Here is a 21,293-nt window from a genome sequence, read left to right as displayed (position 1 = left end):
TGTTCAAGCTAATGTTCAACAGAGCAAGCACAACTTGCTTGGGTGAAGAAATATAGCACACACACCTTCTGCTTTTACACTATTTTTTTCTGAGTGATGTCTAACAACATAGGCATGCAATGCCTGTTTTTCCCAACTAAATACATTTTCTGTGGAGAAATGACAATCACATTTGTGTTCCATTCAGCAACATCCACATTAAGGCAGCTCAAAGCTTTTTGACACTGACCAAATTTGGTTTTGCACTGTTGGTTGGATTCTTCAGATGAGTCTTATTGTAGACAACAGGACCAAATTTCCCAGCTGTTGTGTAATCTCATATGCACATTTAGTGACACAAAAAAGATACAAGTAATTCATTTATTTACAGTTTAAGTACACAAATACAGTGGCAAATATAAATGTGAGAAAGTAAATTGCTGATCTGGTTGCTAACATAATTCACTAGGTGTAGAGCTGCTGACTAAAGAGGTCAAGGGTCAAAATTAAGAGAATGAGCAACAGCAAGAATTAATTACAGCAGGCCATTTCATTATGATAGACATGGCAGGGTTGTTCAAAGCCAGAAGTGTCCAGTTTAAAAAAACTAAAAAACCCACTGCTGCTGGAGAAGCCTGTGAAAGGATGAAGTCCAGGTTTCCTCTCAACAAAGAATCATGTCAATAACTGTTCAGGAGGATTCACAAAGTGGCAATACTGCAATTTGCCATTTTGGTGAACCTCTAATACTAAGAGTCGTAGCTGTGACAGCAAACATGTCACACGTCTTTCACATTCAGTGCAACATCTCTGCCCACAGCACGTCTAGTTTCTGAAGGGGCAGACTGATGGGAGACAAATACATTTATGGCAGCTCTAACTTGCAAGCAGGTTCCTGGACCAAGCCTGGAAGTCATCTTCAGACCCATCCATACAGATGAGCAAACATTTACACATCAATATTACAAGTAATTCACAGCTTTGAAAATGATACAAATAAGAAAAATTTGAATGTTTCTGTACACAGTGAATGGACATCTGGTCAAATATGCCAGATGATGCCCTTTACCCTACATGAAGTGCACTTTCTTTGTACAAAACACGAGATAGGGAACAGGGCTCATTGGACAGTACACCAGAGCCTGGACGTGAGAGGATATATATCATCTTGCCAACTCATGGGTGAATACGACAATCTCCTGCACCACAGATACCAAAGCATAGTTTTTGGTACGTTCATGGGTTCAACTAGCACTCGAGCCTCCACACCTCTAAACATGCAAATAAGTACTTTTTATTTAATACAAATGGCTATATAGTTACTGAGAAGATCCATCAGTGGTGGTGGCGCTCATTTAAGACAGAAAAAGTGATTGGCACACACACACACACACACACACACACACACACACACACACACACACACACACACACACACACACACACACACACACACACACACACACACACACACACACACACACACACACACACACACACACACACACACACACACACGAGCCTTAACTTTTGTTTCATCAGTCAGTGTCGGCTAAAGACCGGCTGCCATGTCTGCCCAAGACAAAGCACTGTCCATTCAAAATGTAGTTGTGTATTTTTTTTGGGGGGGAGAATGTCTCCTGAAAAAGTACACAGAACAGTCCTGAGGTCTGGCCACTGTTAAATGTTCTGAGAGGTCAGACCAACACACAGAAACGGGAAGAGAGCGAGTACAAGAGTCTGAATGAGACAACTGTACGGCGAGCAGTCAGTCAGAAAGCAGTCTGTGCTGAATCAGAAGCTGGCTTCCAATGGTAGCTGTAGAAGTAATGAATAGTAGTATAAGTATGTCAGATTGCTTCTTAGTGAACAGGGCTTGGTCTGCCAGGGTGCGTTGTGGGGACTCATCGAGGCGTTAGAAGATGGAGACCAGCAGTCGGTACAGCAGACACCATCTAGAGGAAACACAGGACAGGAAGCAGGAGGGTCAAAACAAAATCAATCCGTTCTTAATCACTGGATGCATTAAAGGAGCAGTATGTAGGATTGTGTGGCTTCAAGCTGTGAGCTTGCCAATTGCAACAACCTGAATATCCCTCCGGTCACCCCTCCCTTTCCATGCGTGACAGGGAACCTACAAGTAACGTAAACCCATGAAAGATGCTCTCTAGAGCCAGAGTTTGGTTTGTCTGTTCTGGGCTACTGTAGAAAAGTAGCTGCAACACGGAAGAGGACCTGCTCCCTATCATGATACAAAGGGCTCATACAAAACTAATTCTTAGTTTTAGGTGATTATAGACAAATAGAAACAATGATAAATATTATATTCCATTTCTGCCTATAGATACCCCTAAATCCTACACTTTTACACCTTTAAGCTTACCATGCATGCATGCTTCCCTGTACCGTCACTGCTTCTGGACACACACATGTATGTAGAGCCTTTTAATTCATCTCAGTGTTTCTGCACCCCCACAACGGAACCCCGCGGAAATTATCTAATTTATGTGCACGTTTCAGTGTCTACTGCACTGCTTTGTGGATTCACTCTGCTCTTTTTCGCGAAGGGCGGTCAGTTATGTTGGTTGCTGTTGTTCTTCCTCTTGTTGAGAAGAGATTCCTTTGTTGAGTGACTACACAATAAGTACACTAGGACAAAAATCCACAGTTCTCATCCTGTGTAAAATGCATCTTTAAAATTGAGCTGAAGCTAATATTAGCGCTTTTCCATTACAGCCTCTTAGCGACCTGTATACTAAAGCTTCTATTAACCTGAACCTGTAAAATTGTTGTTATTTTTATGCACTGTTTGGTAGTCAGGTGTACAGAGTGCAGTGGAAAGACAACAATGGAAAAGTGGCACCAATATTTATATGTAATGACTTTTAAATGTCAGTATTGTTAACTTAGAAGAGCTCCACCCGTGGAGGAGGTTGAAAGAATGGATCATAGACGGTACATGAGAATGGCACCAGTGCATCTTTCGTACTGCTGTTCTTTCTCCGATGCATACCGTGACTGGGAAATGTAAAACGTTTAACATCTTCCTCAATCACGATATTGTCTGTATATTGAAAAAACTCATTGCTTCTCTAAACAGATGTCCTGCATTATTAATTGTGGTGTTTGCCATGTTGTAAACCAGCTGTACATGCCCCCTGAGATTTAGTGTCAACGCCTGGGCAGTGTCCTTGAACTCGCTCTCAAAGAGGGAAAGTACAGCAGAAATAAAAGCAGAAACCATCACAAAGGGTACACCTAAAGTTAATTTGTTCCTGTAGTGGAAAAGGCCTATATGGGGATTCAGCTGTTAGACAAACTACTGGGCATCTTTGTCCTGGTAGTCGTGTTTAGCAAACCTACAGTACACGCAACTGCCAGAACCTATCCTCTTTGATACAGTAAGGATACACAGTCTGTTCCTTGTCTTTTTGTACTAAATAGACAAGAAACATGGAATTTTTTCAATTCCAAAAAAGCCCTCCCTTTCTGAACAACATGCTTTCAGCCACAGCCATGACAAAGCTGAATGCTGACATGCAGTAGCTTCATCTCATGCAGGTGTTTGGTGTGAAAGACCAGAGATGCAGAAATCTGCAGGTGAAATAACATTGGACTGCACCAAGCAAGGCAGTAGGGGTGGGTGTAGGTAGGTACATTTCTTTTGGATACTTAGACCTGCTATCTAAGCTTTAAACCAACAGTGCAAGCAACAAGCCATAGGCCCAGAGCTGGTTAAAGGGGCCTTACGTCAACCCTGCGTAGGCAATAACGGGAGTTATATTCTTGGGCTCGGATGCATTGCAATGCATTATCCACTCCAGTTCTCAGAGGACTCCTGCTTGTAAATCAGTATCTGACGGTTCAATGAGATTTAGGCTGGTACAATGCAGCTTTGATGTAATCAACAGCAAAGTGTACTTAATGACTGTGATGGTATTGTGTTCATGACATCAATAACTGGTTGCTCAAGCAAACTCTCTTTCCGAAACAGGACGCCCAGCTCACTGCTGAGTAACTGAGCATCTGCTGTGGTGTTCCTCAGGACAGAACACAAGACTGTGATGCAGCCCAGTGTAGAACTGGAAATTGGACCCATGCATCCCTGGGGCTTTAGGGACAGGACTCACCCAGTGTTGCCGCCGTCACACAAGGACGTGGCGAGCCTCTACTTGGTGTGATGCTCGTAGGGAATACTATTCTGAGGTTGAGGGAAGGGAGAGAGAAGGCCCAATATGTCAAGTCAGACCGAAATCCTGCACCAACCAAACAACTGGAGAAAACGGGTCCTGTGTGAAGCACTACACATCAGTCTTTAGTAAATCATGTGACCAAATCTCTCCATTAACCAGAGACTAAAGTCTAATGATCTTATGAAGTAACAAGATACATATTTCCATAGAGACAAAGTTTAAAGCAATTTTAAAATGTAATTCTAACTGCTACTGGTTACAATAAAGCTTAAAGTACAGTTTCCCCCTGCATATGGAGAAGAGGGCTTCTACTTCAAGCCTAGCCTGGGTTGAGGTGGAATCATCTCATGCTAGTGGGTTAGAGACACTATGGCCCAATTCCAATCCGGCCCCTACACCCTCTCCCTACCCACTTCCAATCAGTGCGTTTGCATATTAAGTACCAATCCAAACCAGTTAGCGGATAATGGAAGAGAGTAATAAAACACTTCATCGGCAAGTCTAGGACATCGATGCTGACTTAACCAGCTGCCCTTACTGACCATGTGCAATGCCGTTTTGTGTACGTTATGGAATATGCTCCATACAAATAGTTCTGTGCAAAGAGAAATTTAATATTGTGTATACACTCGTGTCTAGTCTATAAAACCGTCGATTTGTTCATTTGATTGTAACGTATTGTAAATTTACAGGGACTGTTGCAAAAACCAAGCAGCTCACAAACATCAGAGTGAAAAACAAAAAAAAGAGTGCTGTGAGTGAGACTACTAATGGAGTTCACTCTGTCACGGAGTGAGAGGATGTAGCGGCTGGATTGGAAATGGGCCAATAAGAAGAAAGCAAATGTGTCTTCAGGGGTGTCTTGTACCTGTGAGGTGGACATGCGGGACGTGTCCTGCCGTCCTGTTAGATCTGAGGATGACACATTGACAGGAGCACCGCGGTGCAGTCGCATGCTGACCTTTCGTTCACGCTCCATACCAGACACTTGTCGAGGGGACGTGTTCGCTGGAGATCAGAGACAAAGACCACCATCAGGAGGGAATGCATGTAGTGACAATATTCATAATACTTTCCTATTTGCATCATATTCTATAAAAAGGCCTGGCTATTGTTTTGTGTAATGATACCAAAACATTTGTCACATCTATTGGGTTTATGATTTATGTATTTTTTCAAAAAACAAAATAAGCCAGACTGCATTATTGTTGTCAACTTTATATTTATATTAAGTATATCTAAATAGAAGTACAGAGTTTTTGATACTTCCATGAAACACTTGTTTCCACAATTTGTACTGCTGATACATATTGTAAACCATCCTTTTGTAAAGCAGCCTTGAAATCTTAAAATTAAACATTTGTATTTGTATCACTTGCCTCACTTACAGACATCTGAAAAGGGCCTGAAGTGAACTGACCTGTGTGTGAGGTGGGTGTCAGCGGGGTGGGTGGGGCTCCTTCTTGGGTTCCTCGTGGGCGTCCTGATGCAGCAGGTATCCCTCTGGCCCCTGGGGTCCTGCCGTGCCTCAGCCTGTCCTCGCGGTCCCGGCGCTCTCTTTCTGCTTCCTCTGCTGCACGGTTGGCACCCTGGATACAACAATAACAAAGAATCAACAATAAAAAGGACTGGACTGAGAGTCTACAGCTACACTAGCTCTTTAAGGCTGTACTTTTGAGCTAAATGCTAATGTAAACGTAAGGTGAGGGTTGTTCTATCAAGCAACATTAGTGAGGGAGGTTGAGCCCAAAGCCAGAGTGGCACGTTCAAAAACGTCTTTCACTGACTAGTTCCTTTGAAAATAGTCACTTTAGTCCATATTCAATCTCAGAGCGCTAGATTCTCAGTGGAGGGAATACAATATATATGTAAACTAGTTGAGCCGTAACGTTACATTAATGCCACCGAATAAAGCCGTGCAATCACAGTAGCACAAACCGTACGCATCGCATTCCCTTTTATTTTTTCCACGGCAACCAGTGATGCAGACAATCTGAGCAAGAATACTGTTTTACGTCATTGTTATTTATAGGAGGGTACATTGTTCATTAGTTTTTCTATTGTTTAGTTGTGTGGATTTTGTTTTAAAAATCGATATTGCTGAAAATGTTGAATACAGAACAATCATGATTGCCTGTATTTTCACCAATAAAAAAACATTACAACAAGAATACCGTTTTGTTTTATTTGCAAGGTTGGTCTTAGTCTTACTGAATAATGTGTCCAGTGTTCTCTGGCCATTTACCTACACTGAATCTAAATCAAGCATACAGTAATAGTTCACTAAATTATTTATCAGTACACTTGCATATGAAATGGGCTATAATTCCTTCAAAACACGACATCAACACTTGATTATGTTTTTCTGCTTGGTTCTGATTTACACTGCTGGTATACCAAAGCTAATAGAACACCAATTAGAAAATGTATTAGTCTAGTGATAAAGCGATTGATTTACCACAGATAATACTCAATACATTTTATTTAAGTCATTTCCACATATTCTGTATTATGGGACAGTGTCAGACCTCAATGCAATTCTTAAAGTATAACGTTTAAAATCTGCTGCATCAAGGTGAAAGTGTAAGAGCTGTAGAATGTCATGTTGTCATTTTAGAAATAAATAGTGGTAAAATAAATATATTCCTTATGAATTTACATGATATGTAATTTTCTGCCAGGATTCTTCTCTTATTTGCTTTATGCTGCAATAATATTTTTATATTCTTATAAAGAGAACGCACATGGAGTCTGATGAAGAAGCCTGGGTAAACACAGACAACTGTTAGTCTTGTTATCTCCGATTAGGGTTTTAGGTTGTGCCAAAGAAACCCGGCTGTTGAACTGGCTTCTTAGTACAGCCCTCTGGTGTAATGTTTACCATGTTCACCATCTTAGTTCATCATGTAAGCATTCTGTCATTTGCTGCTTAGCACAGAGTGCAGCTGAGCCTGATGGGCATGCTTTTAGTTTTGCAGTTATGTTGTCATAAACCAAAGTATTAGACAAATTATAAGTTTGACCTGATGGCTCATCAACTGATTACAATTCATTGCGAGTTTTGGACAAAGGTATCAGTTTACGGCCATCCATCTATAATCTGTATTAAATTGGATGGATGTTATATTGTGATATTTCACAGGCTAAGTGAAAACTGAGCTGCTGGAGGCAGTCGGGATCACTAAAGGAGTCATCTTCTGGGCAACATGGATATCTTATCCTTGTCATAAAATCAGGGGATCACACTGAAATTGGCATACCTAGATCTAAAAACAAAAGGGTTAGGGTTTTGGTCTTGACGATTACAGAATTTTGCAAATTATTTTTCCATGAGATCTTTTTTAAATGACAGTAACATGTTTTCATCAGGACATTTTATATAAAAGGAAAATATTCTCTTGAGGATATTCTACATCCTGCTTTTTCATCTATACCTAGTAGCATTTAATTTGATCGGTGTAACTGAACAGGCTGTTTCCTCTGCTTAAATACAGTTTCAAAGGCCATTCAAGCATAATAAAGATAACATCCTGAGGTAAAAGTGTATATAACATTAATACAACATGAAAATGATGAAATACAAAACTATCACTTTGGCCTTTAGCTAAACTGATACAAAATACCAAGGTACCAACATACATTTCTCCAGGCAGGTTTCTACAAACAATTTAACACAACATTTTAAGTATATATTGTAGCTGATGTTTTAACCCCATAGAGACTTTAGACTTTATGATTAGTACTCACAAACTTGAGCATGTTCCAGTCAAATACATAGTCATAAGAGAAGCCCTGTCTGTGGAACAGGTTCCTGAAGAGCTGCCGTAGGTACGAGTAGTCCGGCTTGTCATCAAAGCGCAGGGAGCGACAAAAATTCAGGTAGGTCGCAAACTCAGCTGTGGCAAAGAGGGAGAAAACATTTCTCAGCTGATGGAAGTAACTGACTGTTCGATTATTATTGGTAAAAAAACCAATAATGAAATACCGTAATACTTCCATCAAAAGCCGAGCCCAATTAAGCCATGTCCCCTTTACTCGCTGGTTGTGGTTACACATTTTGACCAATTAATGCAGGTCTTAATTACACGCCAGGTCTAATTTTATAGTTAATTGTTATATAAAAGATCTTTGGGTGTATAAAAACTCTTAAAAAAGGTCACTGCCAGCGAAGCTTGTGTCAATATGGACCTAAATTCTCCACAATTCAATTGTTCTGTTCATTTTACGGAAACCAGGATCACCAAAGTATAATTCATTCAGATTTACCAGCATGGAAAACAAGAGATGAAAATAAAGTGGGGACACACACACACCATTCCTCGATTATTTCTATATATTTCTATAGGTCAACCGTACAAAATAAAAAAATAAAAATGTCCTAAGAAATTAATCCAAGTAATGTCATGTAAAATCCATTGCTTACTTGACAATAAACAATATTTTCTCTTCTTCCTGCACAGTGTTGTTGGGCACGTCCCCATTTTTCTCTGCTTAGTTTTCACTACTTTTCGGTATGTCAAATTGTCTCGTTGCTGACAGGCAGGTGGGTTTTAAAAGATGTTGGGTCAGTATACCGGGAGCTTTAAAACGAGCGCTGTTAACTGTTGCAAGAGTGAACGACCCTCACAAGTTACCATGTACAAGTAATATTCATAGGATTTAAATAAACAATGATAGTATTTTCCAAATTTGCTGAGCACGAGTGTTGTGCGAAAGGAATTAAAGGCCTGTTCCAAATATACACCCGTTGAGTTCAGTGATTGAAGAAAATAAAAGCCCCGAGCTATTAACTAAAGTTTTACTGTGATTTTAGAATAATTTAAAAGAGACTCACAGGGGTATCCCTTGCAAAGCACCTCAATGGGGGTGGACATTTTCTTCTCACTGATCCGTTCATACTTCTGCCTCTTGGTAGCAGCCTTGAGGCCTTGCCAAGGCAATGAGCCCAGGTTAAAATACATGAGAACATAGCCCAAGGACTCCAGGTCATCGCGCCTTGACTGCTCTATAGAGGGAGACAACAGACAAGGAGAAGAATGAAGAGAAGAAAAAGGGTCATTATAGCACAAAGTTTTAAAGTCTGTAGAAATGTAATGAAGTGTTTGAGTCAAACAGGCCTAGTCAGTGTTTTTTTAGTTTGTTTTACCAATCCCCAGATGTGTGTTGATTGAGGCGTAGCGTGCAGTGCCAGTCAGGTTCTTGTTCTCTCGGTAGGGGATGTGCTGGTGTGTGCGAGCGTCACGATATTTTTTAGCCAGGCCAAAGTCGATAATGTAGACCAGGTTGCCCTTTTTGCCCAGTCCCATCAGGAAGTTATCAGGCTTCACATCTCTGTGGATGAAGTTCTTGGAGTGAATGTACTCAATGCGACTGATCTGTAGGGGGGGGGGGGGGGGGGGGGGGGGGGGGGGGGGAAGAGAAGAAAATATGAAGGTCACTACACCATGATATGTTTTATAAGCTGGGCAAGCGCCGGCTAACAGCTGTGCACCAGATTGACATCCTTTTAAATGTTATTCAATTCTTATTATTTTGTCTGTGGCTCAGGAGGTAGAGCAGGCAGTCCACTAAACACAGGGTTGGCTGTTCTATACCTGAGTCCTCCTGCCCACATGTTTGAATGTCATTGTGTCATTGTTAATATGTTTAGGCATGACAGTAATAAGCATGGAGGAGGTGTAGCGTTTTACATTCAAAATCATTTAACGAAAATAAGAAAGGATCTAAGTGCACCAGGTGTGGTAGTGCTACAGATTCATCTACCTCCTCTTAAACCTGTATTAGTGGGCTGTTGCTAAAGACCACCTCTCTCCAATACATAGTATATTGAGGACATGTGCACAATACTACAGACAGTCACTGATACTGACAGAGAAATATATTTAGCTGGAGACCTTAACATTGACTGGTTCTCCAATACATGTGCACTGAAATACAAGTTAAGTGACATAGCTATTGTTTTTTTGGGGGCTTTTTATGCCTTTAATGATAGAGAAGTAGATATTGTGAAAGGGGGAGAGAGAAGGGGAACAACATACAGCAAATGGCCACGGATCGGACTCGAACCACATTGTGGCAAGGACTCAGCCTTTGTACATGGGTCGCCCGCGCTACCGGGTGAGCTACCGGGTGAGCTACCGGGTGAGCTACCGGGTGAGCTACCGGGTGAGCTACCGGGTGAGCTACCGGGTGAGCTACCGGGTGAGCTACCGGGTGAGCTACCGGGTGAGCTACCGGGTGAGCTACCGGGTGAGCTACCGGGTGAGCTACCGGGTGAGCTACCGGGTGAGCTACCGGGTGAGCTACCGGGTGAGCTACCGGGGCGCCCATGACATAGCTATTGTATGTTATTTATCCCAGATTGTGAATTCACCAGCAAGAGTTTACATCAGGTCTTTAGGCATATCCTCTTCAACTTGCATTTATAATTTTTTCCCTAATTCTGTGCATATATATTCAAAAGTTGTATCTGTACCATTAGGCTTCAGTGAGCATAACATCATTGCAGTAGCAAGGAAAACAAAGGTTCCTAAAGTCGGGCCTAAAGTGATATACAAAAGGATGAATAACATCTTAAGTGAAAATGTATTTGTTGAAGACATGAATAAGATACAGTGGAATGATTTTGTGAAATCATACATAAACTGTATTACAATTTGATATGCAACATCTTTATCTACTTGTGACAAACATGCTCCTATCAGAACCACTAAAGCCCATTGGCTTAATTTGGAGTTGAGAAGCTGTATGACAGAGAAGGACCAACTGATTGGCAGGCTTACCGTTCACTGAGAAACAGAGTCACAAACATTAATAAACAAAAGAAAAAGATATATTCCAATCCAAGATTGAGGAAATTAAGGGCGACAGTAAGAAGTTATGGAGAACCTTTAACCTCTTACCGTGTGGACGGCCCGCCATGCCATACCATATTAGAAAGCTTTGAATCTCGTCTATTTAGATTTTGAGATCACAATCACAACAGCAGGTACAATCAGCTCCTCAAACTAGCAATCAAACTCAAAATCAAAATCATAACTTTGAGCCAACTCACCTATGAAGCCTCATAATAATCCTGTAATCAGTAATAATCCAACAAAAACACTTGGACAAAGGTCCAATACATCGATTCCAGTAAAAAAAGAATAGTGATCGTCAACATCATCACATTGGTAAAAGCCCATAAACAGCTGTTGCAATTTTTGAAATCAGCTGATCGATGTGTGTGATATTCCGTTTATACTCGGTAAAAAGTTTATTCTGGCGCATGCAGCGCTGTGCGTCTAAATCCAAAATGGAGACCGGCCTCTAAGCATTCGATTGACATCTCATTTGAGCCAAGCCAAGCTTCCATGCGTTATCTACAGCCTTCAATAGCCAATGAGTGTCAACTTGATAAGGAAGCGCCAGCCTCTTTTCTTTTGTTTACAGACAGAGCCAATAGCAACCGAGGACTGACGTATCGTGTAGCCAATGAAATCCAGAACATTTTCAGAGTTTCCCATACCATCGTCTTGGAGGGGCGCTGCGCCCCGTCAACAGTGCCCCGCGCCCTGTCTGAAATTCAAGGTGTTTTGTTCTTCTTCTAAATGTTTTTATTTTTATTCACAACTCACTTTTCACATTGACAGGTACTCTTTTATTAAATAAACTAAATGCTTATGATCTAATTTATGTGCATGTTTCAGTTTGTACTGTCTACTTTGCGCATTCACATTCACACCCCCCCCCCCCCCCCCCGTCGCACGGTGAGCACCCTCCCAAAGCAGTAAACCTAGGGGAAACACTGATTTTGATACCCTACTTCAGGGGGTATTCAACTTCATTTCTAAAAGGTCCAGTTAGAGAGCTTCTTGGAGAGCGCCATGAGTAGTTATTGTTCTCTCCATGTCTGCCGCTGACTCGTCTCTTTGTCAGTGTTTCTCTCCCTTTCTTCGTCTTCTCTCCCTGTATCGCTAACTCGTCTTTCCATCCGTCACGCGCCTCTCATCTGTCACGCGCCTCTCATCTGTCTGTATTCAGAGTCGCAATGTTTGCCGCCTGGAAAGCACAGATTTGATTGGCTGCGTAGCATCACGTGGGATGCTTAACTCGCATGAAATTGGTCCGTGAGTTTCCTGAACCGCTAAACCAGTGCAGTAAAAATGAGAAAAGCTCGCCGGTTAAAATAGAAGCGCCCTGTCAAAATTGAAAATCCCTTAATAATTTATTATTATTATTATTATTATTATTATTATTATTATTATTATTATTATTATAGGTCCGGGTCCAGATAGGTCGGCGTCTGGGTCCGGACTCGTCCGCGGTCCGCCAGTTAGTGACCCCTGCCCTACTTGAATGTTCTTTTTATTTTATTTTTTACAAATGTAAATTATTTTTTCAAAATGGTATTCATTATATTCAAGCTTATTAAAAAAACCCACAAAAAAAAAATATATATATGTGTTTATACTTCACTTACTCTATGTCATTACTACTAACAGGGAATATGGGAATATGTATGAATATACAAATAATATTTTATTAATAAATATAATATCTCCAAATTGCACAGCTTTTGAACGCCTAGTGTTACCCTTAGAAAACCTGTCTAATATGTTAAGTTTTTGTGCCTTTGTTCTGAAATTTGAACCTGATCCTGAGTTTATTTTCTTCAAATTCAGTATATTCAGACCACTATTGACTCAGTATTGACCACTCAGTGCCAGAAGCATTTGGAATAATTCTGACTATTTTGCAAGATCAATAAGAGTCATCTTTTTGCAAGCAAAGGATTTGCAACTAAATATTAAGTATTATTCACTTTTCACACTATGTTAAGTCTCTGTTCCTATACTTTTGCTCACCTAAAGATTTGGTGTTCCGTTAAACAACTTAGAAGATAGCATCTGATAGAAGCTGAAAGACTGATCTTTTTTTCTCATATTCATCTTTTGATGTCAAACTCAATTGTTTTCAGTGTACAGCAAAAATAAAGAAATTGGCCTCGCTGTTCCAATAGTTTTGGAGGGCACTGTATGGTACAAATGGTTGAAGAGCAGCTTCTAATTTACTTTGGGTATGGCATTTGTAGGTAATTTCGGGTAAATTCCCCACACTGTAAGAGGATAATAATATATTGATTATAGGTCCGGGTCCGTATAGGTCGGAGTCTGGGTCCGTACTCGGATCGCGGTCCGCCTGTTAGTGACCTATGATATACACCATGAGCTTTTACTCAAAATATAGTATATCTATAGTTCAGCAATCAATTGGATGAAAAGTTACTTATCCAATGGACAACAATGTGTTCGCTGATGATACTACAATATATGCATCTGCAGAAAATGGAGCCTATGGCGTTAACCCTTTAACACCGAATGTGTCGGCGATGACACATTTTGCAAGCAAAACTTTGGATTACCGTAATTATGTCAAAGTTTGCGAATTTCAACGGTTTCTGAAAGCTGAGACTCTGCGCTTTACAGCATACATCGACTCATTACGGTAGCTTCACTTACGGCCCTCCCGGAAGCCTGCGATACAGCGCCTTTGTTCTGAGCGAATACACACGCAGCGCTGGAGAGACACAGACCGCGGAGATATAAAGCCGGAAAACAGTGGATTAAATTAAAATGGAAGCAAGACGGTATGTAAATCAACACTTGTATTGTGTGGTGACTTGTTTAGAACAGTGTACCAAGTCTGTAAGGTTGTACTAGGTGTGTAATTGTACTTTATATGCGTAAATGTGCGCGTCTTCTTCAAGTAGCCTGCGTCCTAGCAGAGGCTGTGTGCAGGCTTGGAGCTGGAGAGGAGGAGGTGTCACCAGAGATCACGAGGTGTCACCAGAGATCACATTCAGCCCTGTAGAGGGAGCTGTGGGGATGCTGGATGATCTGGTGATGCTGTCAGACTCAGAAGCCCCTCACCACATCACACCACACCACACCACACCACAAGATGGCAAAGCCCGATGATGGACCCCAAGTGTCCAACCCCCTCTCGATATGGGAAACCCAGCACCAGGTGACATTTATTCCCACTTTGATGCTGCAGTTTTCAAACTCTGAATACACAAACAAGAATGCAGCCAAAAGCCTGGAGAGAGGGAGAAAGTTCATCTGGACTGAAATAACTGAAATGAAGAAGTCCACAAGCATGTTGCTGTACATGTCAGTTTTAGACCTGCAGATGAGCAACCTTTGGTGTAAGCAAACCATTTTCCATGTGTCATTCCCTGCCACTGTCATGTCCCCAGACTGTACAGGATAGTTCATGGCCATTTGATCTAATCTTCATACGAGTGACCCAGAGAAAACAGGAGCAACAGGAACAGTCACTGGCAGTACCACTAAGACATCTGCATGTGAAGGGACACTCAGAGAGGAGAGAATTACCCTGTGTGGGGAAAATGCCTGGACGTTTTTTCCATTTTGTGGCCTGTTTTTGCAGATGTAAGAGTAAAAGACTAAAAACTTTTACTGGAAATAGTTGTATACATTTCACATTTCAAATGTAACATGTTAAATCTCTTATTCATGTACAATTGCAGTGTTTTTTGTTCACTAAACCACTAAACTCAAATTCCGCTTTTGTGTTTCTCTTCATTTTAAACTGTTATTACACTCTCATAACATGCAATGAATTGTAAATGACTGCCAGATATGGAAAGTTCCAGGTCTTATTGGAAAATGGGCTGGGTTCCGTATGGGTCTCTGAAAACAGGCTTAAGTTGAGCATCTCAAAAACCAAGAGTCTGATAGTCTGCTCCAGGCATGCTACAGAGCAAAAGCTGTGGTTCTAATGGTATACTTAGTATTGTGCAGTTCATATTTTACTAGATCTATCATTTGATTTAATCATGTACTGTTGAAGTTACATAATGAATGTGAAAGATTTGGTTTTGTTGATATTGCGTACTGTCAAGAATGTGATGTTTTCATATATTGTCTTGTTGTTTATGTGGACCCCAGGAAGAATAGTCGTTACTGCGGTAATAACTAATGGGCATCCTAAATAAATAAATAAAAATACTCAGGTAGAAAAGCGCTAAATAAGTGCAGTCATTTACCATTAGATACAAATTACAACTTTCAGCAAGCTACTCTGAGACATATTCCATGCATCACCGTCTGCGGGAAAATTTCAATAACAGAAAAGGCATCCATCTCCTCGATTCATTCATAGTGGTCTGAGTGAAAGTTAAAAATGACACAATTTTTAAACAGAAAAAGATTTAAAGAATTGTAGTAGCAAATGAACTGCTCATACGTCTCCGATGTCTCGTATAAACACTTAAGCCCTTTCTGCTCTCATTTTCACCTGCCCTGGATTAGTGATACAAAGTGTGATGTGATCTGAAAGGAGGCTTTGGGATGTGTGTAGGCAGTGGTCAGAAGGTGTGTGTGTGTGTGTGCATGTGCGTGTGCGTGTGTGTGTGCGTGTAATGAGTAGGCAGTCTCACCATTTGATCAGCGAGCAGCAGGACTGTCTTGAGGCTGAACTTGCGGGAGCAAAAGTTAAAGAGATCCTCCAGGCTGGGCCCCAGCAGCTCCATCACCATCACATTGTAGTCCCCTTCTGCTCCGCACCACTTTATTGTTGGAATGCCAACTGCAAAGCCATGGGAGTAAACACAATTACAATGGTAAGAACTCAAAAATGTAGTCTGGGGAACACCTGCTGGTGGTGTATTTCCCTTGAAGACAAAGCTAAAGGCAAAAATCCCCTAAAACAAACAAGAAGTGATGCTTACTGCAGTAGCATCAGTACAGAAGACACCAAGCATTTGATGATGTGTGTGGGTTGTTACTTCAGAGACAATTCTTTCTTAGTCCGCAATTTCATATCTCATTCCTACTATTCAGGGGAGCAAACATGCTGCACTATTAAGTGTCAGAACAAGCAACCGAGCCACCACATATTTTATTATGATATATGAAATTAATATAAATTTGTTGCAATTCACTTTAGTAGAATTAAACTGACATAAATAGCTGGATCAGGTTTGGTGGCAACGAGGCCTAATTCTATGTTTACGGGAATTTTAATTCCTATTTAGGTTTTGACAAATTTTGTATCGTAATTCCTGTTAATTACAATTTGCTGATGTAGGATTATTATTATTATAAAAACGAAATGACAATTCAGTAAAAACAAAATTCACAAATTTAGGAAAGCAATTTTTATGTCAAGCCTGATTGGGATCTTTCTTTTTTTGTAAAATAATCAGACAGTCACTTCAACTCAGTGAGGCATACAGCTTATTAAAAAAAAGGGATAGTTCGGGTCTCTTTAAGTGACCTTTCCTTTGGCACCACATTCTGTAGAACTTTTGTAGTTTTATGCATAATTGCAACCATGCACTGTATTACGCCATAAATCCACTGTTTGGGTATGGATGTGCTGTTTCGAGATCAGACTGAAATCAAACTTCACATTTGTAAAGATTTCAAAGATCTTGCATGCTTTTGTTTTTAACAAACAAAGAAGTGATATTGGCCTTTCACAGTTGTGGCTAGTTGCACTGAATGTACACATCAACACTCAAAATTGAAACAGCTTCTGGTTTGTGGTGATCATTTCTCAGAAGATTATGTCAGATACACACTTGCTGAAGAGCACTGCTGTACCCGACCATCAGGTAAGATAACGTTTTGTTACATTACAGTTCATTTAGCTGACGCTTTTGTCCAAAGTGACTTAAAAAAGTACAAACAATCATGAGGATACAACTCCGAACAGCAAGAATCTTGCAGGTACATTATCTTCAAATAGGTGAAATCATTTAAGTGCAGAACAATGCTATCTACTAAATAACTCATACAACTCCACTTCAAAAGACCTAAACTATCCCTTTAATTAAACACTATTTTCGAAGCGGTACTCTGTATTGGTTGGTATTCAAGGCACAGTTATGGGTATCGGGACTAAAACAGTCGAATGGGGGAATCCTGACCCTAACCCTACAACGCCAAGTGCATCATATTTGCTACATGAGTTTCTGAGACCTCGACGTCATCAAAATGAGCAATACTTTGCTGAAAAACCTGTGTGCAATCAGTAGACAGCCTTTGAATGCCAAATTCAAGATTGGCCACCGTCACGTAGGGGCTAATACGTTTTTTGCAGGGAAATCTTTGCTGATTTTGAAAAAGTTACCGTAAGAATAACATTTATACGTGTGTATCAAATAGATAAGAAGATAAGAGTACATTTTCTGAACCAAATCAATTGAAATGTTGCAAATGTAATGAAAATGGTATTTGTTTATAAAAGAGACATTGTTTTGCCATTAATGCCTGACGTATCACATATGAAAAAAAAGAATCATGTTTTCATTTTCTGGCTATCATTTGATGTGTCAGGCTTCACAGGGTTAAATAGGGAGATTATGTGGAAAAGTCAAGATACAGTTACCCCAATTTTCTTTACCCTTAGCTACTGATACCCTAGAATGACTAGAGGTTGATTTATAGGTGATAAGGAGATGGAAAGATGGAAACTGAACTGGCACTTCACCTCCTCCTTGCATCATCTTGTAGATCTTGCTCTCGATGTGGAGCTGGGGGTGTTTGGTCTTTACACATTCCAACTTAATCGCCACCTCTTCACCCACTGAAATATCTGTACCTGAAAAAGGACAAATAAAAAGGACCTTAAAGAAGCAGTTCACTCAGTACAAGATTGACATGTCGGTGCATCAGTTATTTCTTCAAATCGATTCATATCATTGTGGATGGCCACAAGATAAAAATGCCCATTCTGTTAGCAACATTGGACTTTGATTTCACAAACTGGTCGTTTCATTTACTACACATTATGGACAAGTGATACCGTTTTCTGCAGTTTCCCCCGGCCCCACACCTTAGTGCACAGCAGGCAGGGGCCGACAGCCGACTGTTCTCAGCTGGATTTCTTTCAAACCCCCCCTATTCATTTCCTCCATTTAAAGAAACCCAGTCAAAAGTGTTTTTTATTTAGTACACATAATCATAAAGTGATCGCTATATTCTGTTGTCAACCATCAACCAATGAAGGGCCATAAGGCTTTTGATGTTAAAGAGGCTGGCCATATTATCTGCCCAGAGAATTCAATGGAATTCAATTTGAGGAGGCATCACCACCCGTTTTATGATGCATTTAATTTAGGATGAGTTTTAGTACCACTAGTATTATGATCTTTTAAAATTACTACATTGTTCAGCTTTGTTGTCCTTGTTTTTAGCCATTGAGTCTATTTCTGTGCAGGTACTTTGAGAACAACTTAAAATCAAAACCTCTCTCCAGTCTGAACCACCACCCAAAGTGACCGACAACCAATTAATCTTTATTATTCATGTATGCAAGTTGTTTCAGTCAGAGTGGAGATTCCTCTAGGACAGGTGGAATTTGTCCTTTTTAGGACCATCTTAGACTTAGACTTAGTTTTGCACATCCATTCTGACAGTTTACAAAAAGGTGCCTGAACCATAAGTTTAGACAGCTGAAGTTATGTAAAGAAAACAATATGTTTTTTTTTTGTACGAGTAACTGCTGGCTGCATGTGATGTGCACAACACCAAGTTCTTGTCTCAGTTACAGTATAGTCAGTGAATAAGTCCTGTGCAAATAACAAACATGTCAACATCTAGAAACCATATTACAGGCTTTGTGACCAGGCATAGGATCAAGTCAACTCCTCCAACATCTGGTTTTGACATGGCAACATTAAACTGACTCTTGTAAATACCTATTTTCTGAGAAATGTCCTAAGCTTGCAAAGCCTAAGAGCTAACTGATGCCTACATCAACTGGAAGAACCAGTGATCCCAGTGTTTATGTGATCACAAACACATTTAAATGACTACTCAACAGTAAATACATACCATACATCTAATGGGTGAGAGAAACTAAAAAAAGCAACCTTGGAAAAGGGGGGTAGTTTGGGTTGTGGTAGGTACACTAGTTTGTGTTTCTAGCTGCTGTCATACTAAGAACTTGAATGAGCTGACAAACAGCAGAGATACAGCTAGTTTAGGCTACTCATTCATTTAGCAGACTATCTATGCGCTGGCTAAAATGAAAACCACTTTGGACTAATTAAAAATGATTAATTCTGTGAATAGCTAAATAAAGCTCTTGGCTACTGCCTGTCAATTGTGCTCAACAAGTCCCTGTGTATGTTAATCTACACTTAGTCCGAGAGTATGGTGGGGGTATTTTGCTATTTGAAATGCCAGGTGGATTGTGTATTGAACTTACTAACTGCACGCAGTTCAACTTTGAAACATAACACTTAGCTAAATACTGTAAGATGATACATTTAATAGCTCTGAACTGGAATCATTGGTTGGTGAAATTTACTTCAGTTGAGGTGTAAAAAGAGGTAGACCTTAAGGGCTGCCCGTCAGATATCAATAGTACTAACCTACGTACCAGTAGATTTTCATCGCGGTCAGCAGACGACTGTGAAAATGAAGATGTTTTAACATATGGCCTCTTCGGACTGTCCGTAGTGATGTTTCAGTGTCTTGGTCGACCCGACTTAAAATGAGAACAGTGAAGCTACTGGCAAATCACTGCAATTTATGCTGAATCTACTTCTACTCAGTTGTGTTCTTTTTAAGATTAACAGTACACACTGAGATTTAACCGCTGTAGGCTATATTTATAAAGATGAATCTAAACCAGCAATAGGCTACTTTGTCTTACCTGCATATTCTATAATGCCTGCGATGACACAAATTGATTAACGTATTTCAACTCACGTCCGCCATCAGCCGTTTTTGATCATTTCAGTAGACAGAATAATGTTGAAATAATTAACTTAGCAAGACATTGGTAAGTTAAGGATGAAGAACAAACGTTAGCTTCCTGGCGTAAACTGAGGTTGATACAAACATGATATGAACCGAATACAATTTGCACTAGAAATGTTTAAACAGGTCACTTATAAAGAATACGTAATAACGGAATAACATATGGTTGGTGAAAGTACGGGCAAGATGAAGATAACACATTTAACTCACCTAAATAGATATCCCCGAAAGACCCACTTCCGATTTTTCTGCCCAGTCTGTATCGGTTACCCACTCTCAGCTCCATTTCGCTGTTAGCAAACGTCAGCTACGTCTGTTGCTTCGTTTATACTTTGCTAGTTTAATGTTGGGTATCCTTAATGTTCAGTTTTGAACCTTTTGTTTACGTTACCTCGGCAGATTCCGCCTTCCTTAACTGATTACAACCCCCTTAATTCACATTCCCCCGCCCCCCCAGAATCCCAGTTCCTTCTTTAACAATGCAAATTTCACCATCCCTTTTTTACCTTTCTGAGGAACAAATACCTAAAATATCGATAGTGTTCGATAGTGTAAAACGCGTAGTTTATGTTCTCCGTATTTTGGGGCTCATTATTGCCCAAAAACAAAAGGATGGAGACGGATTTTACTGATAGATTCAACACCTAATCGTACACAGCTTCACTTCACAGTCGGATTTTTTCCTCCACTGTGAAAACTGTCATTCGCTTCTGGCGTCACTTCCCCTAGCAACTACAGGCAAATCTAGGAAAAGCACCGAAACAGTTTATGGCAGTATATGCTACTGTATGTGGATCCAAAAGTTGCTCATTTGAAAATCTGGCAATGTTAAGTTGTTACAAAAAATAATATAATTCATATGGAAAACATATTTATTAATTATACGTGCCATGAAGGGCTGAATCAACTAAAAAAGAATAGAAGACAGACAGACAGACAGACAAGACACAAACAGACAGATAGACAGACGAGGTTCTATTCATATCCAATTTAGGCCAGCATCAGCTCACAGGTCACACCGACTGATCTGAGTTGAGATTTTTGTGATTGGCTGCATATGAATTTTTTCTCATTGGTCGCCTGTGGGCCAATATTAATGAAGTGAAATTATTGTGGGCAGAATAATATACAGCAAATGTGCTCCAGTTTCCTCCCACATTTCAAAGCATACAGAAGTAGCCCTATGATAGACTAGTGAATTTATGAACAGAATCAGGCAAAAAACATGCTGACTTTCCAGTAACTTTGAATTTTGTAAACAATGAACATAAAACACTTCGCACTTTAGGACAGAGTGTACTCTCAGGTGGTTTGGGAGCTGCCATAATTGAGGAGGTTT

General features: G+C 40.3%; 1 protein-coding gene across 3 annotated transcripts; it reads right to left on the bottom strand.

Annotated features, from left to right (window-relative positions):
- Positions 1–346: 346 nt before the first annotated feature.
- On the bottom strand, positions 347–20,683 carry csnk1db (casein kinase 1, delta b). 3 transcript variants are annotated; one of them, XM_029455618.1, is made up of 10 exons: positions 20,165–20,683; positions 17,676–17,786; positions 15,619–15,767; positions 9,319–9,547; positions 9,007–9,177; positions 7,920–8,068; positions 5,593–5,761; positions 5,041–5,180; positions 4,110–4,180; positions 347–1,934 (listed from the first exon to the last, which is right to left on the bottom strand). In XM_029455618.1, the coding sequence occupies exons 1-9, from the start codon at positions 20,238–20,240 to the stop codon at positions 4,148–4,150; spliced, it is 1,227 nt and encodes a 408-aa protein (XP_029311478.1). In that variant the 5' UTR covers positions 20,241–20,683; the 3' UTR covers positions 347–1,934; positions 4,110–4,147. The 3 variants fall into 3 exon arrangements, with proteins under 3 accessions (XP_029311478.1, XP_029311477.1, XP_029311479.1); XM_029455617.1 differs by lacking the exon at positions 4,110–4,180 and having other exon boundaries at positions 20,165–20,681; XM_029455619.1 differs by lacking the exons at positions 4,110–4,180; positions 20,165–20,683 and adding an exon at positions 19,572–19,778.
- Positions 20,684–21,293: the final 610 nt, after the last annotated feature.

The sequence above is a fragment of the Cottoperca gobio genome, chromosome 19 (assembly GCF_900634415.1).
Source record: "Cottoperca gobio chromosome 19, fCotGob3.1, whole genome shotgun sequence".
Classification (NCBI taxonomy): domain Eukaryota; kingdom Metazoa; phylum Chordata; class Actinopteri; order Perciformes; family Bovichtidae; genus Cottoperca; species Cottoperca gobio.
This window is presented reverse-complemented; position numbering and strand designations above follow the sequence as displayed.